Source organism: Porites lutea, chromosome 4 (genome assembly GCF_958299795.1).
Source record: "Porites lutea chromosome 4, jaPorLute2.1, whole genome shotgun sequence".
Lineage (NCBI taxonomy): Eukaryota > Metazoa > Cnidaria > Anthozoa > Scleractinia > Poritidae > Porites > Porites lutea.
The window spans coordinates 12,804,447-12,821,525 of record NC_133204.1 but is presented as its reverse complement, the minus strand read 5'-3'; the positions used below and the strand labels follow the sequence as shown (position 1 = coordinate 12,821,525).

Genomic DNA, 17,079 nt, shown 5'->3' with positions numbered 1-17,079 from the left:
GGCGGGGAAACTGGTCTCCTTTCGACTCAATTTCGTTTCCGTAATTTTTCCGTAAGTGACGAACGAGGATCTGTAATCACTGATTACCTCTTTACCAAACATGGTCTCTCAGAATATCCCTAATAAAATAGCAATTCTGCTAAAAAACGTTTTGCACTTAAAATAGTTACTTGCGGAACCGAAATGTTTTCCCGGGGTTTTGAGAAACGGACGAGAAGCCAAAATGTGAACCGAAATATTGGAGTACCGCATCAGCTTTCGTTTATTTGCGGGGCATGCGCAGTTGGGGGCCGGAGATGAGTTCTTGATAATGCCCCTATCAAGTACAAAGTGCTTCGAGGAGTGGTTGAGGGTTGGTGCTCTCCAGTCACGTCCTCACTGTCACGGTGCTCTTTCATCGCTTCTCCGACATGTTTCAAAACTTCTTTTTTGTCAAGTCCATGAGCTCTTACAAACTCGAGTTGTTTTAAATACAACTCAGCTCGTCTTTTGGCCACTCGTCTTCGATTAGGTATTAAAATCATTCTCTCCTTTTTCAGCTCAACGTCATTTTCGTCCGTCGCCCTGTCAATTTGCTCTTGTTTTGGGCGTTTCTTTGCTTCGGAATTCGGAATTGGTGGAAGAAAACTGGTTGTTCCGCGGATATGTTCCATTCTGACAACTCTAGGTCGTCGCGAAGAGGCGGAAGAGACCCTTTCAAACAGCGCTCTCTGTTTGGTTTTCTCTTTATTACTGTCAAAACTCTTTTCTGATGAACTTTTGGAAGCTCTTCTGTCGCCAATGGTCAACCTTTCTCCAAGGACACCTGAAACGGTCCTTTTGGCCTTTCTATTCAAAGTGTTCGACAGACGCGGATCATTTCCATTCATGTGGGCCCTGAATACTTTCCTAGCAAACATTTGCTGTCCCTGTTGGCTTATATTTACCCAGGCTTCTTTGGTTTGGTGCGTCTCTGAAATATCTATCTTTTCAACGAAATCCTTGGACCTGTCGCTGATTCGAAGCCATCCTTTATCCACCTCTCTGCGGTCTTTAATTTCATCTAGGATTGCATCGCTGTCACTTTTGCGACACCCATCGCTCGTTGATGCATTTACAGCATCTTCACAGGATTTGACCTCTTTTTGTTTATCCTGAGGCTTTTCCTGAAGACTCAAATGAAATTCCTGAAGTGCCTTGGTCTTGAACGTTTTTTGGGGTTTGGTAGATGAGTTTTCCTCGAGTTGAACGTCTTCTTCACTTTTGCTCTCCATATCTTGAATTTCAACTTCCCCAGCTAGGCCAGCTTGGGTGTCCAACGAAGCTGCCAGCAAGCCCTGCAATGGCATCTTTCGTTTCAGCAGCTCGCTACTATGAAATCCAACTTTGGCCTTTCGCACAACTCGTTTGACAAACGTCCATCGAGTTTTGCCAGATCTCTCTGCCTCCAAACGCTGATCCAGCATTTCAAGCTTGGCTTCGAGCCTTGCTAATTTTTGTTGCGCTTGAATTCTTTGATTTCTTGTACGGTCTTTTCTTTGCAGCAATACTTTTGTTTCTTTTACTTTGTCTTCCAAAGCTGTTTGCGCCTCTTCTAGCCGTTCCACTTCAGTCAACACGCGAGCCTCAGATCGTTTTTCAAAATCGCCTTCACTGTCTTCACTTTCTGAATCGCCATCAAATTCTTCCAGGAGTCTATGTTGCTTGAGAAACGGGTCTGGAGACGGAATTCTATTCGCCGCACTTCTGTTTCTAATGTTAGAGCCCGTAACATTCGACGCAGAAGACGATAATTTTTGATCGTATGTTTCACTCATGGTCTCTTCGTCTTCGGGACTCTCTGAATTTTCAATATCAACTATTAAACTGTTTACTGCTTTCAAGGCTGGTTTGAAATTCTTCTGTCGGCCGATTCCCGCTCTCCTTGCATTTCCTCGTTTCATTCTGGGAAACGGTGAAGGCATGGCAGCAGTCTTTGAATAAAGTGTTCTTAAACTCTACTAAAGCGCTTTTATATAAACTTCCCGCTTTCTGTAGATTAATGCATCTCCAACTTCTTTGTTATGAGGAGCGTTTGTTGCTAAGAAATAAATAAAAGAGTAATTTTTCACTTTTGTCGGCAAACTCTGCGTGAGATTTGAGGACACCAACGCGAGTCAATCTTATACACTTTCCTAATTGAATTATATTCAATAACATTCAATTCACCTTGAAATTATTAATTATTTAGTGATACTTTGGAGTCTAAATTTCACTTGATTCTATTTTTGGACCCAGGAATTTTCAGAACTCTTAATTAAAGCCATTAAACTAAATTGAAAACCGAGTTTCCAGTTATTGTTGCGTGCTGAAGAATATCCTTCCGGAATTACCTTATAAAAACATGTTATAACTCTCAGGGGCACCCAACGAGAATATAGTTCAAAACCACTTAAACATAGCATTGTAAAACGTATTTTAGTATTTAAACGGTAGATATAGGCATATTTTTATCCCCCCAAAATTTTTCATCTGAAGTCTCATGAATAGATTCTTTCACTTGTAAAAATTAATGAGACATACCTTTGTCAATAAATATCATCTTACGTTTTTACATCGAGTTTGAGTCGCCATGAAGTAGTGCCTTCGTCTCGATCGACTTCATCGAAATGGTTAGAAAGGCTCTCATTGGGACATCTATGCAAATCAAACAATGTTAGAGTTTATTGGAACATGTTTACCTCACCTGGGTGAGGGTCTTTCGGTGTTGTTGAACGAATTTGTTGATTATGACAAACCAACAAAGAATTAAAAGCTTGGCTCATTAACCATATGGATAAACTTACACACCTACGCTGTTAATGTTGTAAAGGAACACCGATGTTTTATTTTTTTAAATTCTTTTAATATGTTTCCCGTGCGGCGGGAGGGACAGCTCTCTAACGGACCGCAGTGAAATGCAGTTGTCTTTCTCTTGGACTTTAGGCAGCACATCCGGAGAATCGTAGGTCTAAACCTGGCAAATTGAGGACAAATAAACCAAACTTTTGTAGGAGTCTGTTTATATTTTTCTTTAACTGTCAATGAAGCAATTTTCAATTCCGTGATGTTTTTAAATTGTAGTATACCTTAAATGTAAGCTAATATGTAAGCTAAACAATATGTCCTTAGCAATAGCAGAGGAGAAGGAATGAAAAACGTTCCAATTCGTTCAAGCTACTCACAGCAAATGCTAAGCTTGAAGGTAAAGATGAAATTAGGCTGAGGTTTGAGCAGGGATTTTTATATCAGCTAGTAACCTTATTAAAGTTTGCTTACTTTTAAGAACTACGAGGGCGTCCTACGGCGCATGAAACACCGAGCTTTCTCCCTGAAAAACTCATTTATTTCAAGTTTTTAACAGCGTGACTTCTCTTGACCCTAATTTATAACTTTTTAGGTATTTTGGGTAAACGCTTATGTACAGTACTGACAGTAATACAGCGACAAAATTGACTCAAAGCACAGGGCAACAGTGAACATAGTACATGTTGATCTATAAACAATGACTGAGTAATGTTATTGAGTAAAAGCGCTTCGAATCAGACAGACAGAATCAGACTTCGAATCAGACCTGAAATGCCTTTTGACTGTTTTCCTATTTATTAAAGCTACAAATATTTACACCCAGTTGCTATGGGAATATGAAAGAAAAAAAGAGAAATAAAAGAATCCAAACAGGAATAAATAAGGTACAATCACTATTTTAAGGGATCTGGTCTGACGAAATGATGAAGCAGAAAACATCTTTATAGAGGCCAATTTACCTTACACAGTTGATGTCAAATTCGGTATTATATCGTACTGCAAAAGTGTTTGAGGATTAACAATTTACGTGGAAAATTAATTCCCTTTTAGCTAATCTCCTTTTTTGTTTTTGCTTTTTGGCTTCAGAAACGTTTTCTGGTTAAAAACTGGCAGCTGATTTTTTCTTCTTGCCCAGTCCCAGCACGGCGTCTTCCTAGGCCTTCCGCGGTCAATGCATTCGGTGACTTATCCGTGATGAACAAGCGAGGATAAAGGGGACAGAGAAGGCATCCCTCCTACACACCCTATTCCATAGGTAATTCGGCTCGAGTTATTTTTAACACCACAAATCTGAAGGGGGATTAGACAACAGCCAATCACATAGCGCGAATGTGTTGCGCGTGGATGACCCACGCTTAGAGCCACGCGCCCTTCACGAATTGACGCAGAACAAAATGGCGGAGGACGCCGAGAGCGATATTGCTATTCGTCTTGTTGACGAAAACGACTACAGCGAGATTGCTGCTAAAGCTGTGTCAGCGAAACGGAAATTAAAAAAGAATCGCCCTTCCTCTCTCGTATAGAGCTAACAGTACAGCAATTTCTGGTTTGATATTTATTCTTTTATTAGTCTTTTATTATTCAACAAAAATAACACTTGGCGTCCTACTTGCTTTATCGTACAAACGACCGGTTTCAATAGATCGTCGAAATTTCTCATTTTATTAAAGCACTGGGGTTACGACCACTTCGAGTAAAACTGATTTCATGGGCTCTCAAAGAGTCCAGCGATTCCCTTTTTCCAGGTGGGCGCCGGTTCATTTCGCTTCAATATTCAGGAATGCTCTCGATCTCTTTACGCTTTCATTACCTTTCGCCCGACATGTTTTGCACGGCGTTTAGTCATGCGAAACCTCCACGAAACATCCACGCAGCGCGCGAGGTAATTTTATCCCGATTCTAAAAATAACTCGAGACGAATTACCTATGGAATAGGGTGTGTATGGGGGATGCCTTCTCTGTCCCCTTTATCCTCTCTTGGTGATGAACTAAAACTCGCTGGAACCATGTGACCCGAAACGCATGGGCCGCGCGGAATGACGAGGCCTAGGGACTAGACAAGAGTTTTCTCCCTGACGTTTGAGTCATTAAAGTCAATTTGTAGAAAGATGAAAAAGCAGCATGACGTGTAGAGCTCTGCTGGTCCTTGGTCGCATGCGTAGCGACGGCTCGAAAAGTCAGGTCTTCAGTCAGTTTCTACGGTCAGTGTTAAATTGTGCTTCGGGACTTCCCGTCACCTTCTCCGACTACAGTTTCTCATGTATTGCAGCCACTTTACTTAATTGTTTAGTTGGACATGGCCTAACCGATGCTTACTAGCGATCGATTCCTCGCCTTCGTGGCTGGCGTCGAAAGGGGATGGAGAGGAAAGGAAAACGACCCTTACAGCCCAGCCAGCCTTTTGTTTCCCATGTTCACAGTTCGAAAAGTTGGCACGCTCAGGGTAACACGGGTAGGTGAGCGACACTCCTGCCGGGAAACGTTTTCTCCGTATAAACAGGGCCTAAGAATCGACAAGTTTTAATAACAAGCGAGCACGGAAAGCAAGACATGTTGTAACAAACTTGCTATTAAAAACGAAACGTGTTTCGCTTTGTAAGTCCCTAGGGATGAAAAAGGATAAATATGGACACCCTTTTTTAAGTCTCCAGAGATGAAGAAAAAAAAGAGGAAAGAAAGAAAGAAAGAAAGAAATATTTTAGCTCATTCTCTCCTGTTACAATTTAAAAACCCTTCAGAAATATCAACACCTTGCTACGTCTTTGGAGTGAGGGAACAATCGCCATTCATTCTCGTCCCCAGAGCCTCCTCATACTCCGGCCTCCAGGAGGTTCTGGGGACGAGAATACATTTATTTGACCCGAAGAGAGGAAAGTGAGGAGTCGCCATGTTTTTTAAGCTGCATGGTTGAGTAAGCCTGCGAAAGAGCTATCCATGTGGGGGAGTCGCGAGAAGTCACGCTAGAGCACCACGCAAAAGAAGACGCGAGTGCCAGGGCCAGGCATTCTCGCGCGGTTTGCTTTGCTCGCAGGCTACGTAGTACGAAAAAGTAGAAACGTGTTCAACACCCATCTATCCATTTATTACTAAACAGCACATTTGGATATCTATATATTTGACTTACATTTTAATACAACTCTATATTGATAGAAAAACTTTGTACTTTCCTTAAACGAAAACTCGTCTTGGCTGGTCAAAGATTGTGGTACAATCACAGGCGGCCCAAGCTCGGTGCATAAATTACCGTCAGTTTCGATAGAGTTTTGCATATTACGAACAATTTAAAAACCGTATGAGAAATTCAGTATACCGTAAAATTCCGAAAATAAGCCCCTCCATGTATAAGCCCCCCAAACCGGTAAGGCAAAACACCCTCCGTTAAATCGCCCCTCCAAATATAAGCCCCCCGGGGACTTGTACTTGGAAAATTACCCTACAAAGTAAAACAAAGCAAAAACGGTAAATTTACTTCCAACTATAAGGCTAACCCAATCGATTTTGAAACGCAAATTTCCCTCCGAATATTAGGCCCCTCCAAAAAAAGGCCTTTAAAAAATGTAAGCCCCGGGGCTTATTTTCGGAATTTTACGGTAGTTGTTCAACCGAAGAAATATAGGCATAAATATGAAAATAAATTGTACTTACGTAAACTTGGGCCTGTTGTCGCTTTTTCTGTGTAACCTGGGCTCAATTCATGGTCATTTTATTCGGTTTTGCGGCTCGTTGTTTGTTCGGTGTTGTTTTCCTACAAAAAGCGAAGCTAGACAGGAGACTCTGTGTAGACTCAACTCACAAATCTCTTCCGCATCAAAGAATCGCGCACCGATTCATCATAAAAACGCCAAATCCTTAAGGCCAGGTGATTCTCTTATCTCTTCCTCTCGTCATGGGTATTGTGGGAAAATGTTTTGAAGGTTTTCAGTTCTGGTCAATCTGACGTGCGCTCAGGAAACTCGATGACTAGTACGTGTTGCGTGGTGAACGCGAACATTTTATATACGCTCATCTAATTGGATAATTCCAAACACCGCTTACGCGCGCGCTATTAGTAGACTATCTGAGAGTGGGAAGATCCATGTTTTGTCATGTAATATTGATTGCCCGGATCCTGAAGCCATGTTCGCGTTCACCATGCAATGCGTAGTCATCGAGGTTCCTGAGCGCACGTCAGATTGCCCAGAACCGAAAACTTTCAAAAAATATTCCCACAAAAAACACATCGCAATACCCATCACGAGAGGAAGAGCTCGATAAAAGACTCACCCGGCCTTAACGATTTGGCGCTTTCATGGTGAATCGGTGCGCGATTCTTTGATGTGGGAGAGACTTTTTTTAAGTTGAGACCGCACAAAGTCACCTGCCTCGCGTCGCTTTATGTAAGACGACAACACCGAACAAACAACGAGCCGCAAAACCGTATAAAATGGCCGTGAATTGAGCCCAGGTTACACAGAAAAAGCAACAACAGGCCCAAAATTTATTACTACATTTATGCCTATATTTCTACGGTTAAACAACTATATTGAATTTCTCACTTAAAGTCTTTAAATCGTTCGTAATATGCAAAACTGTATCGAAACTGACGGTAATTTATGCACCGAGCTTGGGCCACCTGTGGTACAATGATTGACAATTCATATAATTAGAAATGGACAACTGCAAGTATTTACACAAATTATAAATCACTATACATCCTTTTGAAGACAGGGATCTAAAAGAGTGTACTACATATGACAAAAGAAACGAAACAAATAACAAATACAAACGAACAAACTAACCAAAAATACAGAGGCACATAAAAATGATATGAATCATATTTTTCTGTTTTTGTCTTCAATACAACCATTTTGATATCAATGGTGATTCATTCCATCTCTTGGCTCTTAGCAGTGAAATTTATTCACGAATTGCACTATTTTTCGCCCTAAATCGCATCATTCCTGTTTAAATTTCTTTTTATTTATGTTATTTCTGTTTTTAAGGATGAATGAGATGTAGAGTCGCTTTCGGTTTGGCTTTACAAACCAGCTACTGGATCAATAAAATTTGGGTACTGACTGAAATCCTGTACTTGGCAGTTAAATTGTGCAACTTTAAAATGGATATATATAAAAAAAGTGGTAATTGAACCTCGTGTTGTGCAACTTTAATCTAAAAGCACACTTCTGATTGCACGCTCGTTAGATTTTCAAACTAGTATAATTGTAATTTTAGACCCGGGAAGGGACTCTCGAATAAACAAGACGGATCACCCTGCGAGTAGAGTCTCCTTTTGTCTTCCTGAGTGAAGAGGAGAAAAGGAGGGTCTGCCAGAATCACGTGAAACCTTTGAATTTTTACACCCCTAAGCGAGACGACGAGCATCCCCACCCCTTTTATATGGGAGTTCCCCCTGGGAACCAAGCCCGCTATCAAGCAAGCAAAAGACTGACTCTGCTGATGGGGTGATGATGGGTATGCTTGACAGAAAATTAGATTATTAAGTAATGATCCAGGTAAGGTGGATAGCATAGCAGAGAATGCATAAACCTTCATGAAGGCCGTTTACGCAATAAAATGCATCTACACTCCACTTTGAAAGGGTGTTTTTTTGGGTTAAAAGATTTTGACCAATCACAAGAGTTGAAAACAATAGCCAAGAAAAGTTTACAATTTTACATGTTCCCCACATTGGATTTCTTTGTTATTCAATCTGAGACCAGATTTTGTTATATGAAAGATGGTTAGAAAGTAAGGATGAATATATGTACCGCTTTATGAAGTTTTGTTAACTTTTGCTGTTTAAGCCAATCAGAAGTAAGTACAGACAATAGAAAAGTTAGCACCTTTTTTGCATTCCAACAAGTTCGTTGCCGGTGTTGCTATCGTTCTTATCTGGGCGTGGATCGGGTTTTTTGACCCCTTAAGGAGACCTTACTACAAAACAATGTAACGGCATTTGTTATTTCCATTTAGGAATTTCTCCACCCACAACCAAACTGAAGCGATACCTTCGTGGGTAAAAATATTGGCTTTCTGCCCTAAACACCCAAAGGAAGACCAAAATATTCAATCTCTACTCTAAAGGCAGACGATGAGCAACCCAGTCGTTTAGTCCTATTGGAGCCTCCCCCCCTCCCCCCTTCCTGGAATTTCAGACCAAATTGCACTCCACTCAGTTCAATTATGCTATTATCTTGTTAATCGTCATCACTGAATGAAGATGTTGAAGACATGTCATCATCTGAGTCATCCTGTTCAGCAGGTACTAAGGCGCCCTCAGGTGCTGGGGCATCAGGATTTCTATGGAGGGCAACAGTAGAATGACCATGAGAAACGAATTACGGTCGTTTCGCCCAAAGGCGTTCGCTAGGACTTAAGTCGATTTGCCCGATGACATACAATACTCTACAACAAGGTGAACCTACATGTACTTCTCCGAGTCACTGTCTTTCCATGCTTATTCCTTTTGCTCGGGCTTAAAGAACGACAAATACACATTGGGCGAATCGACTTAGTCTGGGCGAACTTGCGAATTGACCTTAGGGCGAAACAACCTGATACCTGAGAAACCATACATAACCTTTAAATCAACCCAGAGTATGAGCTACACCTGTCCCCCTTATGAATGCCTCAGGCCTTTTTCACACACCATCCTGCACAAAGCTTTATGCTCTTGCTACAATGGAGGTCAAAAGAACTTAGGACACAGTGAAAAAACCCTTCCTAATGACAATTTTTGGATCAGCTTTGGATTCATCCCTTCATCCCTCCACTCCCCTCCGACAATTTTTTAACCCCAAATGGACTCATTTCCACCCATTTTGCTAAGACCTCAACTTTTTGGGGGGTGGGAGAAAGGAGGTCACCAGTTTTACTTTGGAAGGTCCCAACACTTTTGACCTTCACTGCAGCCTTCATTGCAGGCTTTTCCTTCAGGTGTGGGAAACCACGTTTCTGCTTGTGTAACCACCATGTTGAATTCCAAAAAATTTGAGGAGTTGGGGAAAATAAAAAGAAGCGGAGAAGGGGAGGGGAAGAGGTCGAGAAACATAAGACAACAAAGTATTTTGGACAGTTCTCTCTGCTACATAGAGAAAGCAACACCAAATAAATAAATAAATAAAAATAAATAAAACCTGCAGTCATAATGAGGCTTCTAAACTTACTCAAGTAAACTTGGATCCAGTCCTTCTGCCATCATTTTGGGGGCAATTGCTGGAATTGGCACACCCTGAATTGCAATCAACAACAGCATTGTTACGAATTTTGCTTTGGTTTCATTAAAAAGTAACAACAAATAATCAGCCATTTTGTTTTCACTGCAGTCGTCATCGTGTTTGATGACCCTGGACAGAGTAAGGCAATGTGTGGAGGTTTTGTGATGGTACTACGTTGAGAAGATGACCCAGTGACTTGAACAGATAAATTCAAGTTAGACCTGATACATTGTAGGGTTGGCCAATAGGTGCCACTGAGGACCACAGCTAGTGGTGCGCGCACGCCAGAGAGAGAGATTTGAGCCTGGAACCTCCAGATTGTACTGATCAGTCAGTGATGCTGCCCCTAACTCATTGATTTTTATGTCAAATACTTACAACTTTGACCATCTGGAAGTACTTAGCATATCTTGGATCTTTGGAAACAGTCATTGCTAGGAAAAGTGGACAAAATGTATGGAATTATCAGAAAAAATAATACTGACATTTGACTTTTCTGTCTGTATGCATATAGTACAATAATTTGTAAAGAGTTCAAACAAAAGATAACAAACGTGCTTACTTGGTTTTTCTGGCTCTGGAGCTGTAACAGTTACAATAAAAAAACAAATTAAATATGAAGTTAACAAACAGATAGTTTTATTACATAAAATTAATCATTTATTATTTTTGTTTGCGCTATTGTGTGCCACTACTCTAGTATTCATGGTTTCCATTAAGTTCCAGCGACCAGCTAAAAAAACAGCTACTTCAAGGTTTAAGCCATCTTCAAGTACTTTTAGGGGAAACGGGTAAAGAGGGGGAGAGAAAGTCTGAAACTGCCTTCAGCACTTAATTACCAAGCTGCCTACTTTTACATCCTTGCTGTCTACTTTAAAACTTAATGAGAACCCTGAGTATTTATCACTTGCATTTTAAGATGAAAGCAGTAAATTCTTTAATATTATCATGTTTACCTCAGCTAACAATAATCAATCAATTTATTACTAAGACACACAGTTTTGCAACTCAAAACAACAAACAGCAACAACAACAAGGAAAAACAACCAAATTTGCTAGTTCACTGCCTGGATTACAGAGAAAACAAGGCCCCATAAAATGTGGGTGTGTTGGCCCGCTGACTGCATGATGCAGTGGTTTAGTTATTATTTTGGGAAGTACAGATTATTATTACACTTTTTTACTGGCTTGAGTGTATAGCTACTATTAACCCGTGGAATATAATGGGATGATAGAGATTAGTCTTTGGAAGCAAGAAACAATTAGCATTATTTTTAACTGGGCAATTCCACAACCCACTTCCTTCCCCATCACTCTGCCCCCCAAAATATAACATGACTAATCTGATCTGATTGGTAATTCCAAAAATTATTGTGATTCTATGCTGCCTTATAAAATGTGTCAGTAGTTTTCCGTTTCTTAAAACTCACAAAGGAAATTGAGTTTCAATTTTATTTCTGTCGGATATTGCATTTAAAGCCCTTCTAAATATCCAAGTGAATATGTTTCTATTTGACGGGGTGATCTACAAATAGCATATTCCTTTCTTGTAAGAAGACCTTAAGGAAAGACTTTTCACATGCAAGGATAGAATTCAAGCAAGTTAAAGCTTTTCCCAAGGGGATGTGGGAGTGCATTGTTTCTGACCCTCCCACACAGGCTAACAACATCATAGAATACTGTATTTAGATAATCATTTGGTGTAGATATAGGGCCAATAACCCCAAGCAATAATTTTGTATTTGTTCAAAATCGACTTCCAAATCTGTTTGCCAGACGACCTGAAATGACCCATCCCCTCCCTGCAAAATGTGGTCCCATTGAAGGGGGAATGGGACTCGCAAAACCCTCTGGGAATTTTGTCTGCTATTTTGTCTTTTTTGGACATACCGGTACATGTAGAAAGAATGTTGGCTCTCATTTTTTGGTTGGGTGTTTCCCTCAGGGGCAGCCCAATAAATATGAAACTGATGGTGTGAGCAAGGATTCAGTTCCTACTATGCAAAAGATTCCCACAATCCTTCAGCACTAACCTGGTTGATCTGTGGGAGGTGCAGGGGGTCCCTGTGGAAGAAATGTAGACTGGAGTTGCAGTTTAATAGTAAGGGAAACTTCTATGACATTGTTACTATTTTCTACTACTAGTGGACACATGCTTGTGAGGAAAGTTGCCGTGTCATAAAATATGACGCTGTTTTATTTAACCTGTCCATCACTTGCATTGATGGATGAAACTATTAGAACCAGATTCTTCTAGCATGCATGTCTGTTAGGATTAAAATGCTGACCTTTCATCATCGAGCCCTCAGTAATATACAATAAATTTAAAATTTCAACTATTATCAGAAAAAAAACACCCATACCTTTTTGAATTCATACTATATGGCCAAAGGTTAAGAAAATATCATAAACATGTCTTAAAATATCAGCGAGATAAAGCATGAAAATTTGTCACACCAATGAGTGCTCAACACAGATTGTTACGACTCAGAGTAATTATCAGTCTTCTTTTCTAATTGTCTAATAAATATCACAAAAAAGAGACAGTGAAACAGCAACTATGTAATTACATTTATTATGATATCATTCATAAAAATATAACTTTTACACAAAATAATGTGTTGTTTACTGTACCTCAGCAGCTGTTTGTGGTGTGTCAGAAGGAGGAGGAGGTGGAGCTGTCGCTTGGGCTGAAGTGGAGGCTGCACTACCAGATGGAGCTGGAGCAGGTGTTGACACTGTCACATCCTCGAGGCCTGGAATTGACGCCAACTGTATAACACAAACAAAAAACATTAGTCATCAAACAAGACAACAAGGCAGGTTGCACCATGAACTCATTAAAATGTCTGCTGTGCACGTACTGCAATATGACATGCATCCAATGGCTGTTGCTTCATCTCTCTTAAACTGTCACCTTTCGCAGATCGTTGTAAATCCTTACTACAAATAGGTTTTGTGCATTAAATGAACACTTACGCCCGGTTCAGATGCTGTTCTTTTCATGAGCCGAACCTAATACATTGAATTAAGTACATGAAAAGTTCGGTCTGAATCAATTAGGAACGCCTATTTTAATTTGGAATGGCTCAGCTGTTCTTCACGCCTAGCCTGGCTGGGAGTTTCGACTTTGGAACAACTTTGGAATGGCTTTGATTCAGACGCTGAACTTTTCATGTACTGAATCTAAAATGTGACCAAAATGAGCATTTTTCACCTCCTTTTGAATTTAGTTCGCCTGGAATTAAGATCTGCGTCTGAATCAATTCAGGTGGTCTAAATAGTTTCAGTCGGCCTTAATTCGAATTAGGTTCAGCTGATGAAAAGTTCAGCATCTTAACTGGGTCTTAGTAACAGATGCCATGGTTACCTCCAAGGCAATGCTGCCGTTTGCACTCCAGGCCCTTCCGAATTAAGGCACCCACTCCCAAGCTCATCTTGTCAATGAGTTTAAAGGGGAAGTATGAATTAAGTAAACTGGAATTCCTGTGGGTTCTAGCTAGGGAGGAGCTTGGATCGAAATTCCTTCTGTGGGAGATTAATGAATATTTCTACTGTACCTACCTTGGCTTCTAGGATGCTCATCATTATTTCAATTCTTTGTATCTTAGTTGACAATTCTGCTAACTTCTGTAATATCCCAAACAAAACCATATTAATAAATTATAAAATTTTAGAAAGATTATGTATGTTGTTGAAATGCTTCCATTGTTTGCCCATACTGATCAGCAAAAATGATATCTGTAATATAATAACTTTATAACAGCAGCAGACAGTCAAAATGTATCATCTTTAACCCTTTGGAATCACTGTTTGTTACATGCCTATGCACTCATTCACTAACAACTAAAATTAAATGAAAGAAGCCATATTAGGGCTGGCTGGAGGATTCCCCATTAACATTGACTATGACTGACTGATTGAAGTAATATTGTACTTCCTAAAATGAAATTCTTCAAGATTTAATTTTTTCTAGGGAATAGTCCAGTTTTAAATTAAAAGTTACTGCTGAACTCAAACACTTATGACACATTCATACAGAGTTAGCCTCAACATAAAGTAAAATATTCACAAATTCCTGCAAGTAAGTGTTTGAAATTTGAAAAATAATACACAATAGTAAGAGTAATAAACAGGTCTTCTTTTCATTGGGTAACTTTCGGTAAACACAAAAACAGTTCGCTTTTTAAAAATTTTGTTAGCACAAGCTGAAGAGCATATTAAAATTAAGTAACCTGAGCATTTTCAGCCCTGTATCTCAGAAGTAGTGATTGTAATGGCCGCCAAAAGTTAGAAGCATATGTATGAGAAAAACAACTTTTGCCACCCAGTCATGCTTGTATGGTTTTCCTGACAAATCCTTGTAAATTCTAAAATTTTTAAACTGTCGTTAAATCTTTCTCTTACGAATTTAAGGGCTCAAATTGCCTGTTATGAATTAAAAAGAGATTTGAACCCTGTAGTGATTAAGGAAATATTTCACGAAAATTTTGAAAATATCGAAATTACAAGGATTTGTATGGAAAACCATGCAAGCATGACTGGATGGCAAAAGTTGTTTTTCTCCTAAAAATGCTTGCAACTTTCGGTGGCCATTGTGATCACTACTTTTGAGACATACGGCTGAAACTTCTCAGGTTACCTAATTTTAATATGCTCTTTCAGCTTGTGCTAACAAAATTTTTCAAAAATGAAATGTTTTTGTGTTTACCGAAAGTTGATCACGTGATAAAGTCATGCAAAGAGCCTAGTGAATATACACTATTTTGTATTTACTTCAGATGGAGGCTAAGCTGTACAATGTGTCTTCACTTCTTTTATTCAGCGGTCATAACAAACTCGAAACTGGACTATTGTAACACCTTATGGATATTTTAATGTCATAAAGTTTTCTCAGGAAGCCAATTGTTTTTCAATGTCATTTTGGTTCTCTTAACATTGTTGGCTCCATTTGACTTGCAGTCACCTTTCAGACACACTCATCCATTACTGGTAGTTGCTGATGAGTTTAAACTTTGCACAATGCATTAATGACTGCTTCACAATATTATTATAATCCTGATCTACGCTCACTCACCTCTTCACACACACATGAAAATCTATTTAAGAATCTGACTGAATGTGTAATAAAATGATTGAGAAATGCCAAAGTTCTTTTGTGGTTAATTGGTCCAACCTGGAAAAGAATTCAAAACATTAAACATTTCAAAAAATCTCGTACCAGTAGTTTCTAATCCATTCTTATCAAATGTTGATGCCCAACATAGTATACAGCACCCCTCATATCAACATGTGGTTATGGCAACCAATGAAATTGGAGGTCCAAAAGGAGTGCAGGTCTGGCCAACACTTTTAAGATTTAAAAATCTGCACGTGATCTTATATGCTTGATTGCAATACTTGGTTCATGCATCGAGAGTTCAAGACCTTGCTTAGGCTGGTTTCAAATGTCGTGCTACTTCTGTGCTGAATTCAATAAAATATTGATAGATTTAATTCAACTTTGGCACAGCAATTGTATACCTGCCAACTCTCACACCTTAGGCGTGAGTCTCACGCCTGCGGGTTGAAAACTTCGATCTCACGCCGGCTCACGCTTGCGAGCCAATTTCTCACGCCTGATTGAAAAATGTGAGTTGTTGCCGTCTTGCTTGACACAATTTCCAAAAATATGTTAACTCAGACCCATGTAAGGAACAAAAACCATGTGTAAAATGAATAAATGACAATACCTTCCTTGCAATCTCTGATTTTTGAAGTGAAAAGCACTGGGAGTGAGCTCGCGTTTATACGTGTCCTAAGACTGAGACTCGATAACTTCGCCTTCTGCAGACTTCGGACATCTTTGGAAGTCTTCGGAATTCTTCGGAAGACCTCGGACTTCTTCAGAAATCTTCCGAAATGATCGTGTCGTCTTCAAAAATCCCAGCACTCCCAGGATAAAAATCTCACGCTTATATCTCAGAAAAAGTTGGCAGGTATACAATTGCGCAATGTTTGAAATCATTCAGCTCAGCAACTTGAATTTAGTTTGACACAGCAATTAAATTCAATAGGGTCTGCTGTGCTACACATCAGTGGCATGGCTCAGTTTCTCACATCGTGCTATTGCCATGCCAAACTCAATTCATAAATTATGAAAATATATGTTTAAGTGTTTTGACTCTACTGCGCCTGACTGCGATATTTTCTTTATTTTAAATTTGGCGCGACAACTGAATTAAATTTGACATTTGAAACCACTCCCATGCTATTGCCATGCAACTGCCAGGTCAAATTCATTTGAGTTTGACACAGCAGTACCCTGCGAGCAGAGGCAACATTTTCGCTGTGTGAGCTGGTGTGCGAAAAGTAGCCTCTGCCGACAACTGTTCAAATCCGTCCAGAAGTCTGGACGAATAAATTAAGAAACGTTTTTTTTTTTCCTGTTCTTGACTGGTTTAGAGCATTGCATGAGTCCTGCGTAGCAAATCAGAGTTGTCACAATTATTTATTCCCGCGAAACTTGTACCATTTCACGACAGACCTGACAATTAATTTTGCTTGCGAATCGTGTGAAGAATTTCGCGCATGCACGATAGAAAATTGAACGGTTGCAACGCTACTTTTCGCACGACTGCTCACACAGCGAAAATATAGCCTCTGTCTCGCTGTCTCAAACGTTTTTTCTCTCTTTTCTGCTTAATAAATGAAAATGGAGCTGCAAAGCTGCAAGAGAGATGAAAGAGAACCTCTGGGGATTCTTGTACCAGAGCTCCCTTTGATTTTGAGGTTGACTTGAGGGAAGAAGTAGTACAAAAGAAAAAATCTCCAGATTTGAGATTTGCAGTGTAAATCGCTAGGGGGCAGTGCAACATCTAGATGAATACAAAGTGTCAGAGCAACAATACCTGTGTAAAATCTACATTTGGTCCCACAATCGGTAAGCCATCGTTATCCATGATTCTTCCAATTGCTATAGGCCAGTTTTTAAACAACGTTTACGACAGAATTTCTCCTTTTACTCGTCAAAACCGAAACACTCTTATCGCTCATTCGGTCTCCAACAAACATCCCCGATTTTTTGGCTCAGCTG

At 39.8% G+C, this 17,079-nt stretch overlaps 2 protein-coding genes across 2 annotated transcripts; both read right to left on the bottom strand.

Annotated features, from left to right (window-relative positions):
• LOC140934885 (uncharacterized) lies at positions 1–2,658 on the bottom strand. The gene is made up of 2 exons (XM_073384447.1): positions 2,542–2,658; positions 1–2,059 (listed from the first exon to the last, which is right to left on the bottom strand). Exon 2 carries the CDS (start codon positions 1,941–1,943, stop codon positions 252–254), a length of 1,692 nt encoding a protein of 563 aa, XP_073240548.1. The 5' UTR covers positions 1,944–2,059; positions 2,542–2,658; the 3' UTR covers positions 1–251.
• A 6,270-nt stretch (positions 2,659–8,928) lies between these two features.
• LOC140935975 (WASH complex subunit 3-like) lies at positions 8,929–17,050 on the bottom strand. Its single transcript, XM_073385555.1, has 9 exons — positions 16,895–17,050; positions 15,082–15,180; positions 13,569–13,634; positions 12,639–12,776; positions 12,038–12,068; positions 10,567–10,587; positions 10,383–10,438; positions 9,954–10,018; positions 8,929–9,087 (listed from the first exon to the last, which is right to left on the bottom strand). The coding sequence occupies exons 1-9, from the start codon at positions 16,943–16,945 to the stop codon at positions 8,985–8,987; spliced, it is 630 nt and encodes a 209-aa protein (XP_073241656.1). The 5' UTR covers positions 16,946–17,050; the 3' UTR covers positions 8,929–8,984.
• Positions 17,051–17,079: the final 29 nt, after the last annotated feature.